This window comes from Urocitellus parryii, chromosome 6 (assembly GCF_045843805.1).
Source record: "Urocitellus parryii isolate mUroPar1 chromosome 6, mUroPar1.hap1, whole genome shotgun sequence".
In the NCBI taxonomy this organism is placed as follows: Eukaryota; Metazoa; Chordata; class Mammalia; order Rodentia; family Sciuridae; genus Urocitellus; species Urocitellus parryii.
This window is the reverse complement of record NC_135536.1, coordinates 16,189,590-16,208,048: the sequence shown is the minus strand read 5'-3', so window position 1 is coordinate 16,208,048 and position 18,459 is coordinate 16,189,590. Positions and strand designations below refer to the sequence as shown.

The 18,459-nt window shown below is 34.7% G+C and overlaps 1 protein-coding gene across 4 annotated transcripts in view; it reads right to left on the bottom strand.

Annotated features, from left to right (window-relative positions):
* Positions 1-18,459, bottom strand: part of Eml5 (EMAP like 5) — a 175,489-nt gene that overhangs the window by 85,687 nt on the left and 71,343 nt on the right. For all 4 annotated transcript variants that reach the window (XM_026400970.2, XM_077799819.1, XM_077799818.1 and 1 more), the window contains exons 12-17: positions 18,065-18,171; positions 17,493-17,611; positions 15,739-15,925; positions 9,228-9,333; positions 7,389-7,482; positions 6,021-6,121 (exon numbers count right to left, since the gene is read on the bottom strand). In XM_026400970.2, coding sequence (XP_026256755.2) covers positions 6,021-6,121; positions 7,389-7,482; positions 9,228-9,333; positions 15,739-15,925; positions 17,493-17,611; positions 18,065-18,171 — 714 coding nt within the window. The remainder of the gene's footprint in view (positions 1-6,020; positions 6,122-7,388; positions 7,483-9,227; positions 9,334-15,738; positions 15,926-17,492; positions 17,612-18,064; positions 18,172-18,459) is intronic.

The following is an 18,459-nucleotide window of genomic DNA, read 5'->3' as shown; positions in this document are numbered from 1 at the left end:
GGCTGGGGATGTGGCTCAGCGGTAGCGCGCTCGCCTGGCATGCGTGCGGCCCGGGTTCGATCCTCAGCACCACATACAAACAAAGATGTTGTGTCTGCCGAAAACTAAAAAATAAAAGTTAAAAATTCTCTAAAAAAAAAAAAAAAGCAAACTGAGTTACAACTGAGTGTTTCAGGCAGAAGGAGCAGCAAGTGCAGAGGCCCCAAAGTAAGAATGTGACTAGAATCTTCAAGGATCAATCAGGAGAGAAATGAAGAGTATCAAAGAAAGTAATAGATTAAAGACAAGAAATTATATGATCATTCAATAGATACTGAGAAAAGCAGTTGACAAAATACAACACCTCTTCATGTTCAAAACACTAGAAAAACTAGGGACATACTTCAACACTGTAAAAGCTATCTATGCTAAGCCCCAGGCCCACATCATTCTAAATGGAGAAAAACTGAAAGTATTCCCCCTAAAAACTGGAACAAGATAGGGATGTCCTCTTTCACCACTTTTATTCAACATAGTCCTTGAAATGCTAGCTAGAGCAATAAGAAAGAAATTAAAGGAATATGCATAGGAAAAGAAGAATTCCATCTACCACTATTTGCTGATGAAATGATTCTATATTTAGAAGATCCAAAAAATTCCACCAGAAAACTTCTAGAACTCATAAATGAATTCAGCAAAGTAGCAGGATATAAAATCAATATCCATAAATCATTTCTATACATGAATCCACTGCAAGAGAAATTAGAAAAACCACCCCATTCACAGAATCAACCAAACAAAAGAGGTGAAATACCTCTACAATGAAAACTACAGAACACTAAAGAAAGAAATTGAAGAAGACCTCAGAAGATGGAAAGATCTCCCATGCTCTTGGATAGGCAGAATTAATATAGTCAAAATGGCCATACTATCAAAACTGTTATATAGACTTAATGCAGTTCTTATAAAAATTCCAATGACATTCTTCATAGAACTAGAAAAATCAATCATGAAATTCATTTGGAAAAATAAGAGAACTAGAATAGCCAAGGCAATCCTTAGCAAGAAGAGTGAAGCAGGAGGCATCACAGATCTTAAACTATATCACAGAGCAACAGTAACAAAAATGGCATGGTTTTGGTACCAAAACAGACATGTAGACCAGTGGTACAAAATAAAAGACACAGAGACCAACCCACATAAATATGACTATCTCATACTAGAAAAAGGCATCAAAAATATACATTAGAAAACAGAGAGCCCATTCAACAAATGGTGCTGGGAAAACTGGAAATCCAAATGTAGCAGAATGAAATCAAACATCTATCTCTCACCTTGCACAAAAATCAACTCAAAGTGGACTAAAGTCTTAGACACTAGAACAGAAACCCTGCACCTAACAGAAGAAAAAGTAGGCCCAAATCTTCATCATGTTGGCTTAGGATCTGACTTCCTGAACAAGACTCCTAAAGCACAAGAAGTAAAATCAAGAATCAGTATGTGGGCTAGATTCTGACTAAAAAGCTGCTTATCAGCAAAGGAAACAATCAATAATGTGGTGAGAGAGCCCACAGAATGGGAAAAAGTCTTTACTACAGGCACCTCAGACACAGCACTAATCTCCAGGATATATAAAGAACTCAAAAAGCGTAACACCAAAAAAAGATAAATAACCCAGTCAATAAATGGGCTAAGTAACTGAATAGACATTTTACAGAAGAATAAATACAACTGATCAACAAACATATGAAAAAGTGTTCATCATCTCTAGTAATTAGAGAAATGCAAGTAAAAACTACTCTTCAGATTTCATCTCACTCTAGTCAAAACAGCAATCATCAAGTTTACAAGCAATAAAAAGTATTGGCAAGGATGTGGGGGAAAAGGTACACTCATATATGTTGGTGAGACTGCAACTGGTGCAACCATTATGGAAAGCAGTATGGAGATACCTCAGAAAACTTGGAATGGATCCATCATTTGACACAGATATCCCAGTCTTATACCCAGAAAACTTAAAAATCAGCATTCTACAGTGACACAGCCACATCAATGTTTATAGCAGCTCAATTCACAATAGCTGAATTAGGGAACCAACCTAGGTGCCCTTCAACAGATGAATGGATAAAGAAAATATAGTACCTATATACAATGGAATATTACTCAGCCTTAAAGAAGAATGAAATTATGGCATTTGCAGGTAAATGGATGGAACTAGAGAATATCATTAAGTGAAATAAGCCAATCCCCAAAAAACCAAAAGCTGAATGTTCTGATAAGTGAATGCTGATCCACAGGGGGATAGGAAAGAATGAAGGAACTTTGGATTGTATAGAGGGGAGTCAGGGGAGGGGTGGGCTTGTGGGGATGGGAAGGATGGTAGAAAGAGACAGACATTATTACCCTATATACATGTACAATTACACTAGTGGTGTGACTGTGAACCATGTACAGCCAGAGGAATGAGATATTGTGTTCCATTTGTGTATTATGTGTCAAAATGCATTCTACTGTAAAATTAATTAATTAAATTTTTTAAAAAAGAAAGAGAAACAATACTAGGAGATGGGTCAGAGGATGTTTTGCAGGCCACTATAAGGGTATAGCTTTTACTTTGCATGGGATGGAAAATATTTGAGAAGTAGAATGATAAGATCTGGCATATGACTTATTAAAATATTTATTTTGACTTCTGGGTTGAGAACAGATTAAAGGATGAGGGGGATAAAAAGTTGTATGTCTATTTCAATCATCTGACTAAATGATTAAGGAGGCAAGGACCAGGATGGTGGCCTAGAAGATGAATAGTGGTCAGATTCTGAAAGTATTCAGAAAACCAACAAGCAGAGTCATTAATAACACTTCAAGAGCAGTCAGGTGACGTGGTGAAGGTTAGACTTCTCTCAAGAGAAAGAGGAGTAACTGTAAAGTGAAAGCACATAACTGTTTGGGGGTGCTTCAGTATATAGGAAACAAAAGAGACTGATTAGCAACTAGAGAACAGAATTGAAAGGTTTGTTTCATTTATTCAAGATGAAGAAATGGCCGGACATAGTGGCACACACCTGTAATCCTAGTGACTCAGGAGGCTGAAGCAGGAGGATTACAAGTTTGAGGCCTGCCTCAGCAACTTACAAAACTATATCTTAAAATAAAAAATAAAAGGGCTGGGGATGTTGTTCAGTGGTTAACCATCCCTGGGTTCAATCACAAGTACCAAAAAAAAAAAAAAAAGATAAGGAAATAATACCACACTTAAAAAGTCAGAAAGGAAAGAACTGGAGTGGTGTCCTTGAGTAGATGAAAGGAGAAGAAATCTAGTGCACAAGTAGGGCAACTGGGCTTCATTACAGCACAGACTATCTGTCTAGAATGGGGTCAGCAAACAACTGGTTATAGGCCAAATCCTGTGGCCATCTATTTTATTTAAAGTCCATTGGAGGAGGTTAGCACTAGAGCCACAGAAAGCCTGTTTGATTTGCAGCTGCAGCTAACAGCTGCCTAGAACCTGATCTGGTCACCAACTATACGCTGAAGACTCTGCTAATGGCAACTGCTAAGCACCTAGCAGTGGAATAAGTCCAGTAGTTTCCCCCATCTTTGGCCAGTTGCCTAAGTTCAGAGGGTCAGGCTCTCAGAAAGAAGACACATTGGTATCTATGCTTCACTGGAATACATAGCTTCAGAGTGAAGCTGCCAATGGCTACCTTCTCCACCTGTTATGATTTGGATCTGGAATGTCCTTAAAAGTTCACATGTTAGAAGCATGGTCTGTAGGGATGCAGGGTTCATAAGTGAGGCTTTCCTTATGATTAGATTATAAGGACTCTGACCTCATCAAATGGATAACCCATTGATAGCTGAATGGACTACTAGGAGATAGTTGGAGGAAGTAGGTCACCAGGAGCATACCCTGCAAGGGTTCATCTTCTCCTCAGCCCCTTCTCTCTGCTCCCTGACTGTCATGACTTGAGCAGATTTCCCTGCCTTACCTTCCACTATGATATTCTGCCTCTTCTTGGGTCCAGATTAATAAAGTCGGCCAACCATGGACTAAGTAAGGCCTCTGAAACTGTGAGCTAAACTAAACTTTTCCTCCTCTAAGATTTTTTTTTTGTTGTTGTTGTTGTTGTTGTTGCTGTTTTTTCAGTTATTTTGGTCACTGTCAAAAAAAAAAAAAAAAGCTGACTAACACCATACTCCAACCTACTAGGCCCATTCCCTACAATAGTACAGTTTTGGAGAGTGTATTTCCAATTCATAGCAATTGGGAACAAATAGGGTAATCAAAACAGGACAATTTTTACCCTTGTTCTCTAAGTATCTATGAATATTCTTCATTTTTGTCCTTTTCACCTGGAGAACCTAAAATATTTACTATCTGATTATTTGCAGAAAGTTTTCACTCCTGGTTTAGATAACTGATGGTTAGCCTTTCTGATACATATAATATAACATGTTCCTATTGCACAAGACCATGTCATTAACACTTAAAAACTTTCAGTGGTTCCCTATCCTTGGAATAGAGTTAAAATACTTTATGGAGAAACCAATAATTCATAACTTGGAATTCCCAGTCTAGATTTGGGATAAGTGGCAAGAGAGACTCCATTTTAACCTCAGGTCTAATTCACCTCCTTCAACTTAATTTACCTAAAAGTATGCATTTAGAGTGTTAGACAATACTTAGAATAAGAAAATAGGTATTAATTTCCCACTTGGCTAGTGAACTCCATGGATCAGAACTCTGAAAGCGATGAAGGTTGAAATGTGCACTAAAACCCTAACATTTATCCTTATACGGTTCAGGTTCAAGTTCAGGTCAAATATATGTGTAATCAAATTTAAGGAAGAAAGTTACTCAGTTATATATCTTTTCATTTTAAGGCTATTTACTTTCTTTAAAATAACAAATTCATAGTTTTTGTTTTTAAGAGAAATGCTAAATAATACTTGCTGGCTATTTGTAATTTCAAGTGACTAAGAGGTCCAAATGAAAATTTTGTTCAATCATATGGAAATGAAATTATAAACATGAAAATACTTTTTCCTTTGTAAATGCATACACTATGATAAATCTGTGATAAAATATTAACTCCAAATCAGAAAAATCAATTTATTTCCTATGTAGAATACAACTTGAAAGGTACTTGAACTTGGGAAATGTCTTCACTAAGCCTATTCTTCCTCCTACATTTACATATTTTCTGTGAAAGATTTAAATTCATTGAGACATCAATGTGACATTGTTGGGACTTTATAAATATACTCATTCTATCTGGAAAAGGAAAAATATTTTTTATTTTAAGATGTGAGCTTCTATATTTGTAATTTACAGTTACGAATGACTAAATTAAAGGAACATTTTGCTTCTATATCATATAAAGAATTTTTACATAATTTTTCATTTTTAGTTTAAACTATAAATCATGTCTTTTAATAGAAGAAAGGAGTCTAGACAACCAACTGATTAATCTCATATGTTAATTCCTTTTGCAAATATGAATATTACATAAATGCATCTTTGTTTAAAATGCACCAACACAACAGTAAGTCACTTAAAAATAAATCTATCTTGGAAAATTTTAGATTTCCAAAAAAGATGCAGAGATAACATAGTGTTCCCATATATGCCTCCATCCAGTTTCCTCTAATGTTAACATCTTCTATTATCACAATTCCATTGTCAAAACTAAGAAACCATCATTTTTGATATATTACTATTAACTGAACCCTAGGTTTCATTCGGATTTCACCAGTTTTTCCACCAATGTCCCTTTTTTGTTCCAGAATCCAGTCTGGGATCTCACACTGCACTTAGCTAAATTACTTTTTAAAATAACAATTTCTTGGGCTGGGGTTGTGGCTCAGTGGTAGAATGCTCACCTCGCATGTGCGAGACCCTGGGTCCAATCCTCAGCACCACATATAAAAACAAACAAGTGAAATAAAGGTGTATGTCCAACTACAACTAAAAAATAAATATTAAAAAAGTAACAATTTCTTAATTTTCAAAGAAGTAAAAAGAAACACTTCCTTACCTGCTCTACGCCAAAATTTCATGTGTTTAATTCCAGCTGTAATCAGTTTATCAGGCATGTAGGGGTTCATCTTAACAACAAAAATCTTATCTTTACTTCCTCTGAAATAAATACAAAATTTTTAGCTCTGAAGACAAAGCTATCCTGTAACAACATTTTCCCTGATCCATACTCTATCTTTACTTCTCATTTTACTGAATGTCTACTTCCCACTTGTCCTTTGGGTTTGGGCTGTGAAGACATGCATTTGTATATTCACTTTGTGTGTGTGTGTGTGTGTGTGTGTGTGTGTTTCTCCCCTCCCCCACTCTCTCTTTTGACAGTACTATGAACTTAATCTGGGGCTGTTATACCACAGAGCTCCATCCCCAGCCCTTTTTATTTTTTGAAACAGGAGCTCACTAAGTTGATCTGGCTGGTCTCCAACTTGCATCCTCCTGCCTTAGCCTCCTGAGTGGCTGGAATTACAGGCATGTGCCACTGCACCTGGCTTTGTCATTATTTTAATATGTCAACTATGTTCAACAGGTTGTCAAAAGATAGAAACAGTGAAAACTTCTTTTGAGTAGCACCTATGATACCTACAACTGTGCATGAGGAACATAGCTTATGACATAAATGAATTAAAGAATTTAAGTAATATTTCATTAAAATTTAACATAGTTTTTCCAACTATCTTTAATCATTTTAGATAATTAACTTTTCAATTGTAAATTATATAATTTTAGTAAAACAATTCTAATTTTCATCTTAGGAATTTAGGTTTCTTCATAGGAATATTTCTGATTCATCATAATAAAGAAATTAAAAATAAAAACCAAGACATTCACTATAGAAAAATTAGAGTGAAGAAAAATAGATTAAAAACCCCAATAACTTCTTTATATAGGTATATCTTTTTTCACTTAAATATATAATATAAACATTTTGGATGTTCACTGTTTATGTTATAACATTGCTGTCTAATAGGCTATTATACAGAATTCACTCTACCTGTAAATGGATAATTGAAGTAACTATTATTTTCAATGCCTTATTATAGTTACAGTATGAAAAGGGGTCCAGGGCTGGGGTTGTGGCTCAGTGGTAGAGCACTTGCTCAGCGTGTGTGAGGCACTGGGTTTGATCCTCAGCACCATATATAAATAAATAAAATAAAGGTACATTAATAACTAAAAATAAATTTTAAAAAATGCTCATAAAGACTCAGCTTACAAAGAAATTATAAAATCATTTATCTTTTACCTGATATTATTTATTCAAAGATAAAAAAGATGGTAGCATATTTGCTTGATTTCAAAATTATTTTAAAGTTTTTTTAATTCCAAAATAATTCTAGTATTTTGTCATATCAAGTTATTTCCTTACCTTGCCATTGAAAGTTTCTCTCCTTTCTTCCAGTCCCACAGTACAATGGTGTGGCTATCATCTATTCCAACTGAAGCCAAACGTTTCCCATCCGCTGTGACAATTAATCAGAGTGATATACTTACTGACCATTTACATTCAGAAGATAAACATTTTGTACGTATTCTAAAACTAAATGTTGTCATTTGAATGTAGTTTCCCCACAAGTTTCATGTGCTAGAGGCTTGGTCCTCAGTGTGGTGATACTGAGTTAATAGAACCTTTCACAGTTGGGGCCTACCTTGAGGTAAAAACATTATAGGGGGCTCTGCCCTCAGTAAGGAATAATGCTGGTCTTTCAGAGTGAGTGAGTTCCATGATAATGGGTTGTTATAAAACAGAAAACTTGACCCCTGAATCTCTCTGGCTTCCCATCTCACTACGTGATATCTCTTTCTTGCTTTCATTCCCACCATGATGCCATCTATCATGTTATGACACAGCCAAGGGGGCTCTCACCAGAGGCAGAACTAATGGGCCTACCTGTGAGCTAAATTAATTTCTTTTTTTATCTCACCCGACCTCATTTACTTTATCTGTCCAACTAATTGGGATGGGAAAGGGAAAGAGAAAGTGATAAATGTATGAATTAATGAATAGGCTAAAGACTCTGAGATAATTGTTACACAGTGTTTACACATATCAAAACATCACACTATACCCATGATCATGTACAATTGTTACATGTCAATTAAAAACAAAACAAAATCTGCAGGGAAAAAATGAAAAGGAAAGAAAAACTAAGAAAGGAGGGGAATAAAAGATGTGATTCCATTAAATTCACCATAAGAATTCTGTTGTGATAATAAGAACTCAGTAATCATGAAAAGCTAAATGAAAAATACACAGGTTACAATATACTGTCAACATTAGTATTACTGCTTTTAATGAAAGTCAATTATATGTTATTAAGCAACAAGTAATGAGTATATTAGATGAATCATTGAGACAAATGAATAATGAGACAGGCTGACAGGCTGTGTTTATACACAGGTTATAAGGCTTAGACTATAAGAAAATGTTTTCTATTTTGCCACACGTTTGTAAACCTTAATTAGTTCCTCAATACTTCCAGTGGCATTTTTGTTGTTGATCCACTTAATCTGTCATTCATTTCTTGTTTCTTGACTATTAGTCTCCTTGAAAGTATATATATATTTTCTCCTAAACCTCACTTATGGTTAACTTGTCACTTCAGTCAGAATAGCAAAAAAGCACTAATTTAATATAGAATTCTCTGCTAAGGATATTTTCTTCCCTCTTCCTACTCCACACCCTGGCTTTCAGTATAGACCTATCTTTAGTTGCTAATGTTTAAACATACTGAAAAGTGTAAGCATGTTCTGAAATTATAAGATGGCCTGAAATTGTCACTTAATAGAAATGTCTTAAAAAATATTTCAGTTCTCATTTCTTTCATTCTTAACCTTTCACCATTAGCATTTTCAAAGTTTGTTCTGTAGCTATAAAACATTAAGATGAAATCAGAAGTTTGCCCAAAGGAGAGATACATACCATTTAGTGTAACTGAGATGATTTTAAGTGTTCTGCAAATTTTTAAAAAAATATTTAATAGAAATCTACAAAGTTTAAAGGGTATTAAAATCATACTAATTGAACTATAATTAGACACTAGACAATGAATCTATACTTTCACTGCTTTATACTTTATGCACATTTGAAAAAAAATTGTGAAGGACATAGCTAAATCACAAGCTTAGGTAACACTGATTCAGATTAAAACTCTACATATTGCCTCTGCATTTGGATCATTCTTACTGAAATAGAAAATAGGCTTACCTGAGAAATCAACAGCACAGACACCATATTGGTGGTAGCCCTTTAATATTGACAATGGTTTAATAGTCTCTGTATCCCATATGTGAATTGAGGGATCCCTACCCACCTAAAATAGAATTATAAAAATCAATATATGCAATAAAGTTAATCATTTTTATATCTGCTAAAAGTAAATAAAACAAGATATTTTACAGTCTTTGTTTTATTTACTATAGAAATTTATCAAAAATATAAAGCAGACTGGATACATGACTGGGTTTTTTCTTAATATTCATTCAAAAGCCAATGAGGCTAGGCTCTGTGTTTCTAGGAATATTCTAGAACTATATGACTCCTCATAAATCTTATCCTATACTTCTTCAAAAATGATAATAAATGCTTGTTAAGCACTATTGTTGGCAGGATTTCTATGCCAGATACAACAAGTACTAAGACATTCAGGTATCTTTTCACTGGGAAAACAGAAAACTTTAAATTAATGAGATTTAGAAGGTCCTGAAAAAAAAGACTTCATGAATAAGATGGTACTAGAAATTGGGCCTTCAGAAAAAGCAGGACTTGGATACAAAGAGAAGCAAAAGCAAGCAAGCACATTTTAAACTAGGTGTAACCAAAGATTCAGATGGGATTAAAGCAATAAGCATATAAATGGGACTCTAAATAGACAATATCATTCTGTCATTTATCTTTTTAAAAAATTTGTTTTAGTTATAGTTGGGCACAATATATTTACTTCATTTATTTTTATGTGGTGCTGAGGATTGAACCCAGGGCCTCGTACGTGCTAGGTGAGCGCTCTACTGCTGAGCCACAACCCCAGCCCTGTCATTTCTCTTTTAACTTGGTGCTATAGCTTGGATCTGGAGTGTCTCTCCCAAGGTCCATGTGTTAAAATTTTAGTTGTCAATTGGTGGTACTATTGTAGAACCTTTAGAAGATGGGGTCTAGTGGAAGGAAGTTGGGTCACTGGGAGATGCCCTTACAGGGGTCCCAGACCCTTCCTCTTTTTGTGTTTGATTTTGTTTTGTTTCTTGGCAACTTTGAGGTAAGCAGCTTTGCTCCACCATGATGCTCTGCCTCACCACAGACCCAAGGTAATGAGGTTAAGCAACTATGTATACTGAACATTCTGAATCTGTGAACCAAAATAAATCTTTCCTTCTTTAAGTTTTTTTTTAATCTCAGGTATTCTGTCACATTGATAGAAATCAAATTAACACACTTAGTTTATGGTATTCACTTATATACAGGTAATCTATCATGTTTTAACTATTCCTCAAATTCAAGTAATTGCTCCTCTAGCTTTAAGAATCATGATATATTTGTATATCATGACAGCTCCTGAAATAATATGACTGTTAATTTAATTATACTATATTTTGTTTTATATGAAGACATAACATAAAACAACACTAAAAGCAGACAATATTTCACTAAATTATTCAGTTAAACATTACTAGTGGCTTTTAAGTTTTCTTTTTAAATTTTGCAGGTTTTGATACTTCTGATTTTACAGTACTACTCTTACCTGGTTCTCTGGTCTTCTCGACTCTTGCTATGTTTTTTTCATCACCCGTTTCTTAAATGCAAATCTCCCTCAAGAGTTCATCTTTAATTCTACAGGCTTCTTATTCTAAATTTTGCCTGAGGTATCTCTTTCACAGTTTCAGTGGTTAAATCAACAAGTGTCTCCTAAGTCTTACTCTCTAATCATTATTTTTTCCCTGAATTTAAGACTTACACTTTCAACTACCTACTGGACATATCATCTACAGATGATGATGATAATGATGATAATAATGATTAATAGTAATATACTTGCATTCACTGAGAACTCACTTATGTGCCAGAAATTGTTCTATATACCTTACAAAGGTTAACTCATTTCACAATCACAAGAACCCTATAAGATAGGTATTGGTAGTATCCTTATTTTAAAAGACGAGAAGCTACTTAGGAGGTTGAGGCAGAAGGATCAAAAGTTTGTAACTTAGCAAGACTTTGTTTCAAAATAAGTAAAAAGAGCTGAGGATGTACCTCAGAGGTAGAGTGCCCCTCGTTCAATCTCCAGTCTCTCTCTCTCTCTCTCTCTCTCTCTCTCTCTCTCTCTCATACATACACACACATCTCCAAAATAAAATTAATTAAAAGTGAAATTTTTTAAAAAACGAGGAAACAGGCACAGAGATGTTAGTTAATTTTCCAACAGATAATAAATGGAGAAGCATGGTCTTGAACATCAAAATCAGTCTGGCTGAAGAACAGACAATATTTTTGGAGTATACCTGTGATATTTCATTTAGGGATACAGGGAGATTTATCAGTCAGCTTTTCACCACTACAGCAAAATACCTGAGATAACAAACTTAAAAGGAGGAAAGGTTTCTTTTGTTTCATGTTTCCCAATCCATGGTTGCTTGGCCCCCTTGCCTCTGGGCCCATGCAAGGCAGAACATGTCAGGGAGTGCAAGACAGAGGAGGCTGCATACTTGATAGTGGCCACAAAGTGAACAAGAAAGACAGGAAAAGCCAATATCCCTTTCAAGGGCACACCCTCATGAACTAACTTCTTCCACGAGGTCTCACCTGCCAAGAGGTCATTCTTTGTATTCTAGTCTCCAACAAAACAAAACAAATCAAAACACTCTTTAGATTTGTTAAATTCTAAAACACCCACATAAAATCCTCCAGAATCACTTTTCTTTTTAATAAAAGGTTCAATTCCAATCAGTTTTAACACTTTTTATAAATTTATAGAGATGTGACTGGTTGACTGTAATATTACAGAGATAAGAAATGGAAAATGGTGGGAGAAGTTGAAAAGGCTATGTAAGCCTGTGTCCTAGGAGACAGACCTTGAGTCTGCAGTGCCTAAGGCAGAAATGCTATTGTGTAAGCAAAGGAGCTATGGCTTGATGGGTATGAAGAGATGTCCAGTGTCATACTGACATTTTATTTAATCTGACCTGAATTCCCTTAAATCCCAGAATCATGGTAGTAAGTGGCCACTTTCTACACTGTCTTCATTCCAGCAATATCAGAATAATGGTTCAACTTCTTTGCCAAAGCACCTGGGTATATAACTATGCTTCAAGAGGAACCCTTTATATGGCCTAAAGGCAGGTGATGCCCCTCATGCCCCCACCTATCTTTTTGATTAGTTCTTTCACTAATGTCTATCATGCACTCTAAGACTTGAATACTGTGGGCTATTCACAGTTCTTTAAATAAGCTGCGCTTCACCTCACCCCCTAATTTTACAGATCATATGACAGACTTAGGAATGCTTTCCCTCACTTTCCCTCTGCTAGTAAACTATGCAGCATAAATGTTATACCTGTTTCCCTGATTCTACTGGGCACAATTCATGAGTCCTTCTTCACTACACTCTCACCAGATTCTACATTTAAAAATGAGGTGATTTTGCCTCCTAGGGACAGCTAGCATTGTCTAGAGACATTTTTGGTTAGCATAACTCAGGCAGATGGGTTACTGGCATTTAGTGAGTAGATGTCAGGGATGCTGCTCAACATTCTGCAATGCACAGGTTAGCTTCCCACAACAAAAAATTATCTGGCATAAGTCATCAATAGTGCTGAGGTTGAGAAATTCTGGTCTGTAATTGTGACACAGTATTATAATTTTTCTTGCATGTATGTCTTCTTATTTATCTATATATTTCCAGTACATTTCCTGGCAATATAGAATGTGCTTGATAAATGTTTTTGAATAATGGAAGAAACAAAGGAGAAATGGTAGGGGAGGAGAGTAATGGAGAAGAAAAAGAGGCTCATCAAGGCACAATGGGCAGGAGGAAGGAAAAGAAAGAAAAAAAGGTTGAGTTTTCTTTCCTCTCAGGGAAGCTATATAGGATGATGCATGTTACCTCCCTGACCCCTACAAAACTGAGAATGTAAAAGGGGAGCCAGGCATGTTAGCACATGCTTATAATCCCAGTGACTCGAGAGGCAGAAGGATCACAAGCTCAAAGCCAGCCTCAGCAATTTAGCGAGGTCCCAAGAAACTTACTGAGACTGGTGATTAAGTCCCCCTGAGTTATATCCCCAGGAACAACAAAAATAACAAAAAGGTTTTTTTAAAGGTGTATTTATACAGTGTAGAAAGTCTGATAGACTAAAGGCTTTAGACTTTACTACTTAACAGCTGAGTGATCTTAAGAAAATTATTTAATTTCTCTAAAACAGAACTTTCTTATTTGTAAAGGGAAGAAAATGATTTTACTCTCATGGAGTTGAGGAGGGAATACAATGAACTTACAGTCAGAAACTAGTAAAGTATTTACAGAGTAAGAATCAACAGGGCTGAGGTTGCGGCTCGATGGTAGAGCATTTGCCTAGCATGTGCGAGGCACTGGGTTCAATTCTCAGCACCACATATAAATAAATTAATAAAATAAAGGTCCATCAACATCTAAAAAATTTTTATTAAATCTACAGACATTATTCTTTCCCTTGCTTCTCTAAGATATCTATGTAGACATGTATCAACTAAGACTTTTCTCACTGATTTCTACTTCAATATTTGTGCTTTCTATCCCTCCCCCACAAGGCATAGACACCTTTATTTAAGACAGCAGATATACATTTAAGGGAGAATGTGGACCAACTCAAAGAGTAAGAGATACATTCTAGGGGTTTCCAGCTCTTCTTTTAAAGGAAACTTGGTGAGGGGAGGGTATAGGAAGAAATATAAGAATGGTGTCAATCTGGTGATCTCAAGATGGTTTCTGGTGATCTGGTCAGTCTCAGGATCCCCAGACTGCCATGGTCCTCATCTTATCAGGTGACAGTGCTGGAAAATCCCCTAAATTATAGGTTCTTCAAGAAATAGGCAGAATTAATATTATCAAAATGACCATACTTCTAAAAGCACTATTCAGATTTAATGCAATTCTGATCAAAATCCCAATGGCATTCCTCATAGAAATAGAAAAAGCAATCATGAAATTCATCTGAAAAAATAAGAGACCCAGAATAGCTAAAGCAATTCTTAGGTAGCATCACCTTAAACTATATTACAGAGCAACAGTAACAAAAACAGCATGGTATTGGCACCAAAACAGACTGGTAGACCAATGGTATAGAATAGAGGACACAGAGAGTAACCCTCAAAATTACAATTATCTTATATTAGACAAAGATGCCAAAAACATGCATTGGAGAAAAGAGAGCCTCTTCAACAAATGGTTCTGGGAAAACTGGAAATATATATGCAACAAAATGAAATTAAATCCTTATCTCTCACCATGCACAAAACTCAACTCGAAGTGGATCAAGGACCTAGGAATTAAACCAGAGACCCTGTGTCTAACAGAAGAAAAAGTAGGCCCTAATCTTCATCATATGGGATTAGGCCCCAACTTCCTTAATAAGACTTCTGTGGCGCAAGAATTAAAACCAAGAATCAAATAATGGGATGGATTCAAAGAAATAGTATCTCTCAATGAATTTACTGGGAGGTTAACTAACAGTACAAAGGAAGATTTACAGATTTTCCAGGAACTTGTGATTGACAGATCTGGAAGAGAGACTTAGTCTAGGAAATCTACATGGAACTTCTGAATTAATCATTTACATTTCCAAAATTATCTACCAAAACCTAAAGAAAAATAACAGTATAGTTTTTTTGCCTTTCTTGTTCTCTTAGTTCTTTAAATAGCTCATGTTTCTTTTCTGCTGGTTAATATGAACGCTTTTTATATTTCCTCCTTTTTACTGTCAGTGAAATTGCCAGTCATTTATTTCATTTATAACATTTCTAAAAAGTTTACTGTTCCCCAAGTGTCAGTTCTTTTTCACACTGGCAAATTGAAATATTCCATTCTCACCTTCCTCTGGTTAAAAAGTCTACAAAGATCACTATTTCTATGTACAACAGGATTGATTATGTGCTTTCTATCATGGTTAACTTGAATAGCTTGCTATCATGATTGCAAAATATAAAGCACTGTCATTCTGTGTTGTCACAGAATGTTTGTTAAATATCTTATTATTTTAAGTAACTCAATCTAACGAAACCAATTTCTAGTCTTCATCTTTTCTATAACTACTCACAAATTTAAAAATATACATATCCTGACAGAAATAAAATTAAGCAGTATTCTTAGTTCCAAATTAAAATTCAAGAAATAATAATCAAAAAATTTTTGTCAGTATTGGCGATTGAACTCAGGGCATCACAAGTGCTAGATCATACTCTACCACTAACCTACTTCCTCATTCCTTAAGATAATAATAATTAAAACAACTATATTATAAGGACAACTGTAGGGAAAAAGTTGAGGTAAACTTCATAATATGAAAATAAAATCCCATTCAAAACAATTCTTTATTCTCCATTTTCTAGAAAAAACACTCTCTCTCTCTCTCTCTCTCTCTGTGTATATATATATACACACACACACACACACATGAATGAAGTAGACTAACCTAACTCAGAAAAGGTCTAACCTATCAGGCTTTTGGTCACATAATCTTTCAAAGGAACTTACCTGGCCTGTAGCCACATAGTCTTTCAAAGGATGAATAGCCAGACAAAGAATATCATCATCATGACCCAAGTAAAAACGCTGTGTGTTCTGTTGTCTATTGTAAATGACACCCACTGCTGCCACATGGTACACAATTTCACCAATTTGAGTATAAAACAGATTACTTCGACAGTCGTAACCTCTGTAACTAATATAGAAAACAAATCATATACAATTGGTTTTGGTCTTTGATCTAATCTATACAGAGAAATAGGTAATTTTAGGGTCATTTAATTTCCAGCTTTAAAGGATGTTGAACAATTAAAGAAAACACCACCTTCTTAGAGCTATAAGCATTTATGAACTGCTCTGATTACAAATAGCTAATCCAAACCATAATACTGAGCAAAAAAAAAGCAAGGTGCTGAAAAATATATCTAGTATACTATTAATTGCATGTGTATAATATTAAATTTATAAAGACAAAAACAGTTACTTTTTTAATAAATAAAAGGGTATAGAAAATAATACATATCTGTTTATAAATGCATTTTTATTTATCAAACTAAGTAACAGTGATTGCCTGAAGGGAAATGATGGTTGGGAAGGCAGAAGTGAGAGGAAGGGTTTAAATCCCTTTTATGCATAATGTTGAACTGTGAAAACATATATTTCAAAAAGAAATTTAAAAAACAATTTTAAGGGGCTGTGGCTCAGCAGTAGCACACTTACCTGGCGTGAGTGAGGCACTGGGTTTGATTCTCAGCAACACATGTAAATAAATAAGGAACTATCAACAACTAAAAAAAATTTTTTTTAAAAAAAGCAATTTTAAAATATTATGCTCAGGAAAAAGTAACCAAATCTTTTTAAAAATATTATTTATTTATTTATTTATTTTTTAGGTGGACAATTGTGTCCACCAAAAAATAAATAAATAAATAAACAAACAAATAAATGATATTGTTTTTACTTTTATGTGGTGCTGAGGATCAAATCCAGTGCCTCACGCATGCCAGGCGAGTGCGCTACCACTTAAGCCACGTCCCCAACCAATAACCAAATCTTAAAATGTCAATATAATTCTGTCTGTAGCAACCTTGCTTTGTGCTTCAAAGAAACCCAATTTATAAAGCACAACTGAATAGAAATATTGCCTATTTTACCAGTGGAGAGAAAATAATCTTAATAAATAAATCCATTCTCAAATTCTTGGAAAGTATTATCAGTCTGATAAGAAAATGAGGGCTGGGACAGGGGTAAATAGAATCAGATTGGAAAACCTGTTGCTGACAAGCTGACATATGAAACTTGTATTGCCAGATATTCTAAGAGAATCCAGAAATTCTAATATTTTACTGAATTAATACACAAAAGCCAAAATGCTCAGTCAAAAAGAAAGACAATATTATTTTAAATTAGTCACATTTAAGGAAGATGATTATCTCATATTTTTAAAGACAAGATGTCCAATTTAATAATACTGAACTTCCATAAGACAAATTTATTTTTAATAACTTTTTAATATTTATTTTTAACACTTATTCAGTGCTTATTATGTTCCAGGCACTATTCTACGTCAACAATATCACAGCTTTATTTGCTCCTTATCAGAACTTTAGGAGGTATTGTTATCTCCATTTTACAGAGAGGTTAAATAACTTGTTTAAAGGCACACAGTTAGTAGAGCTAGTCAATTGTGTGACTTGGAGCAAGTTACACAGTAAGTGTGAACTAAAATTCAAACACAGAAATGAAAAACAATTGTTTCATACCCATGAACAAAGTGTAATCGGATACTATTTCCTGGAGCCTGTTCTCTTCTTTTAGAAGTAGCACTTTTTTGTTTCTCTTTGCATTGTTCTTTAAGCTGAGGTAGATCATCTTTGTAAACCTTTAAAAATGTATATAAGTAAGAAGACATTCATAAAGGTGCTCATACCCCTAACATAACTTTTAGACATATGGTTACTATTAACCAACTTTAGCAATTGTCTTCAATAGGAAGGTACTTTTACAAAATGTACTTCTTTAGAAAGAACAAACTCACATATTTAGTGTTCCAGGAAATCTTTATACTTAAGAGAATATTTCAAAGGGAATAACTGGGAGTGTACTGTTTCAAAAATCTATAGGCAAAGAGAATACAGGCATACTTAGTATATCAAGCATTTTAACATAAAAGAATAGTTTATACAAGTTTGCTTTAATGTTTAAAGTGAGAAAACTGAGTCATACACTACTTGGGAATTTAAGCCACAAAAGATAAACAGATACACAGCAGGGAACAAGATAAAGAAGGAACTGAACTTTCCAGGGGAAAAAAATTGTTTGAATAGAAAATTACCTGCCGACGATAGGTGAGCTGTGTCTCTTGTTCAATTTCAGAATCCAGTTCTGGAACATCAGACAGGTCTGAATCTGATTCATCACTGTTAGAGTCAGCCAGACTTTCTGTAATTTTTGAAAAAGAAATGTCATTTGTTTAAAGAAGATTTATTTTCAAAATAGCAATGTAAGATTAATGATTAAGAGGTAGGTCAATTGACATGGAGACAAGCCATAGAGCAATCAAATGAAATTACCTATTCAAGTGACACAGATGTCAGTAAACTGTACTACATATTATCTTCCTCTCCACTCACTGCAAACTCAATAGCTCCTTTAAATCCCTTCATTGGCTCCCCCAATGACTGCTACATCAAATTTAAATGTCTGTGCAAATATAAGTGCATATAACCT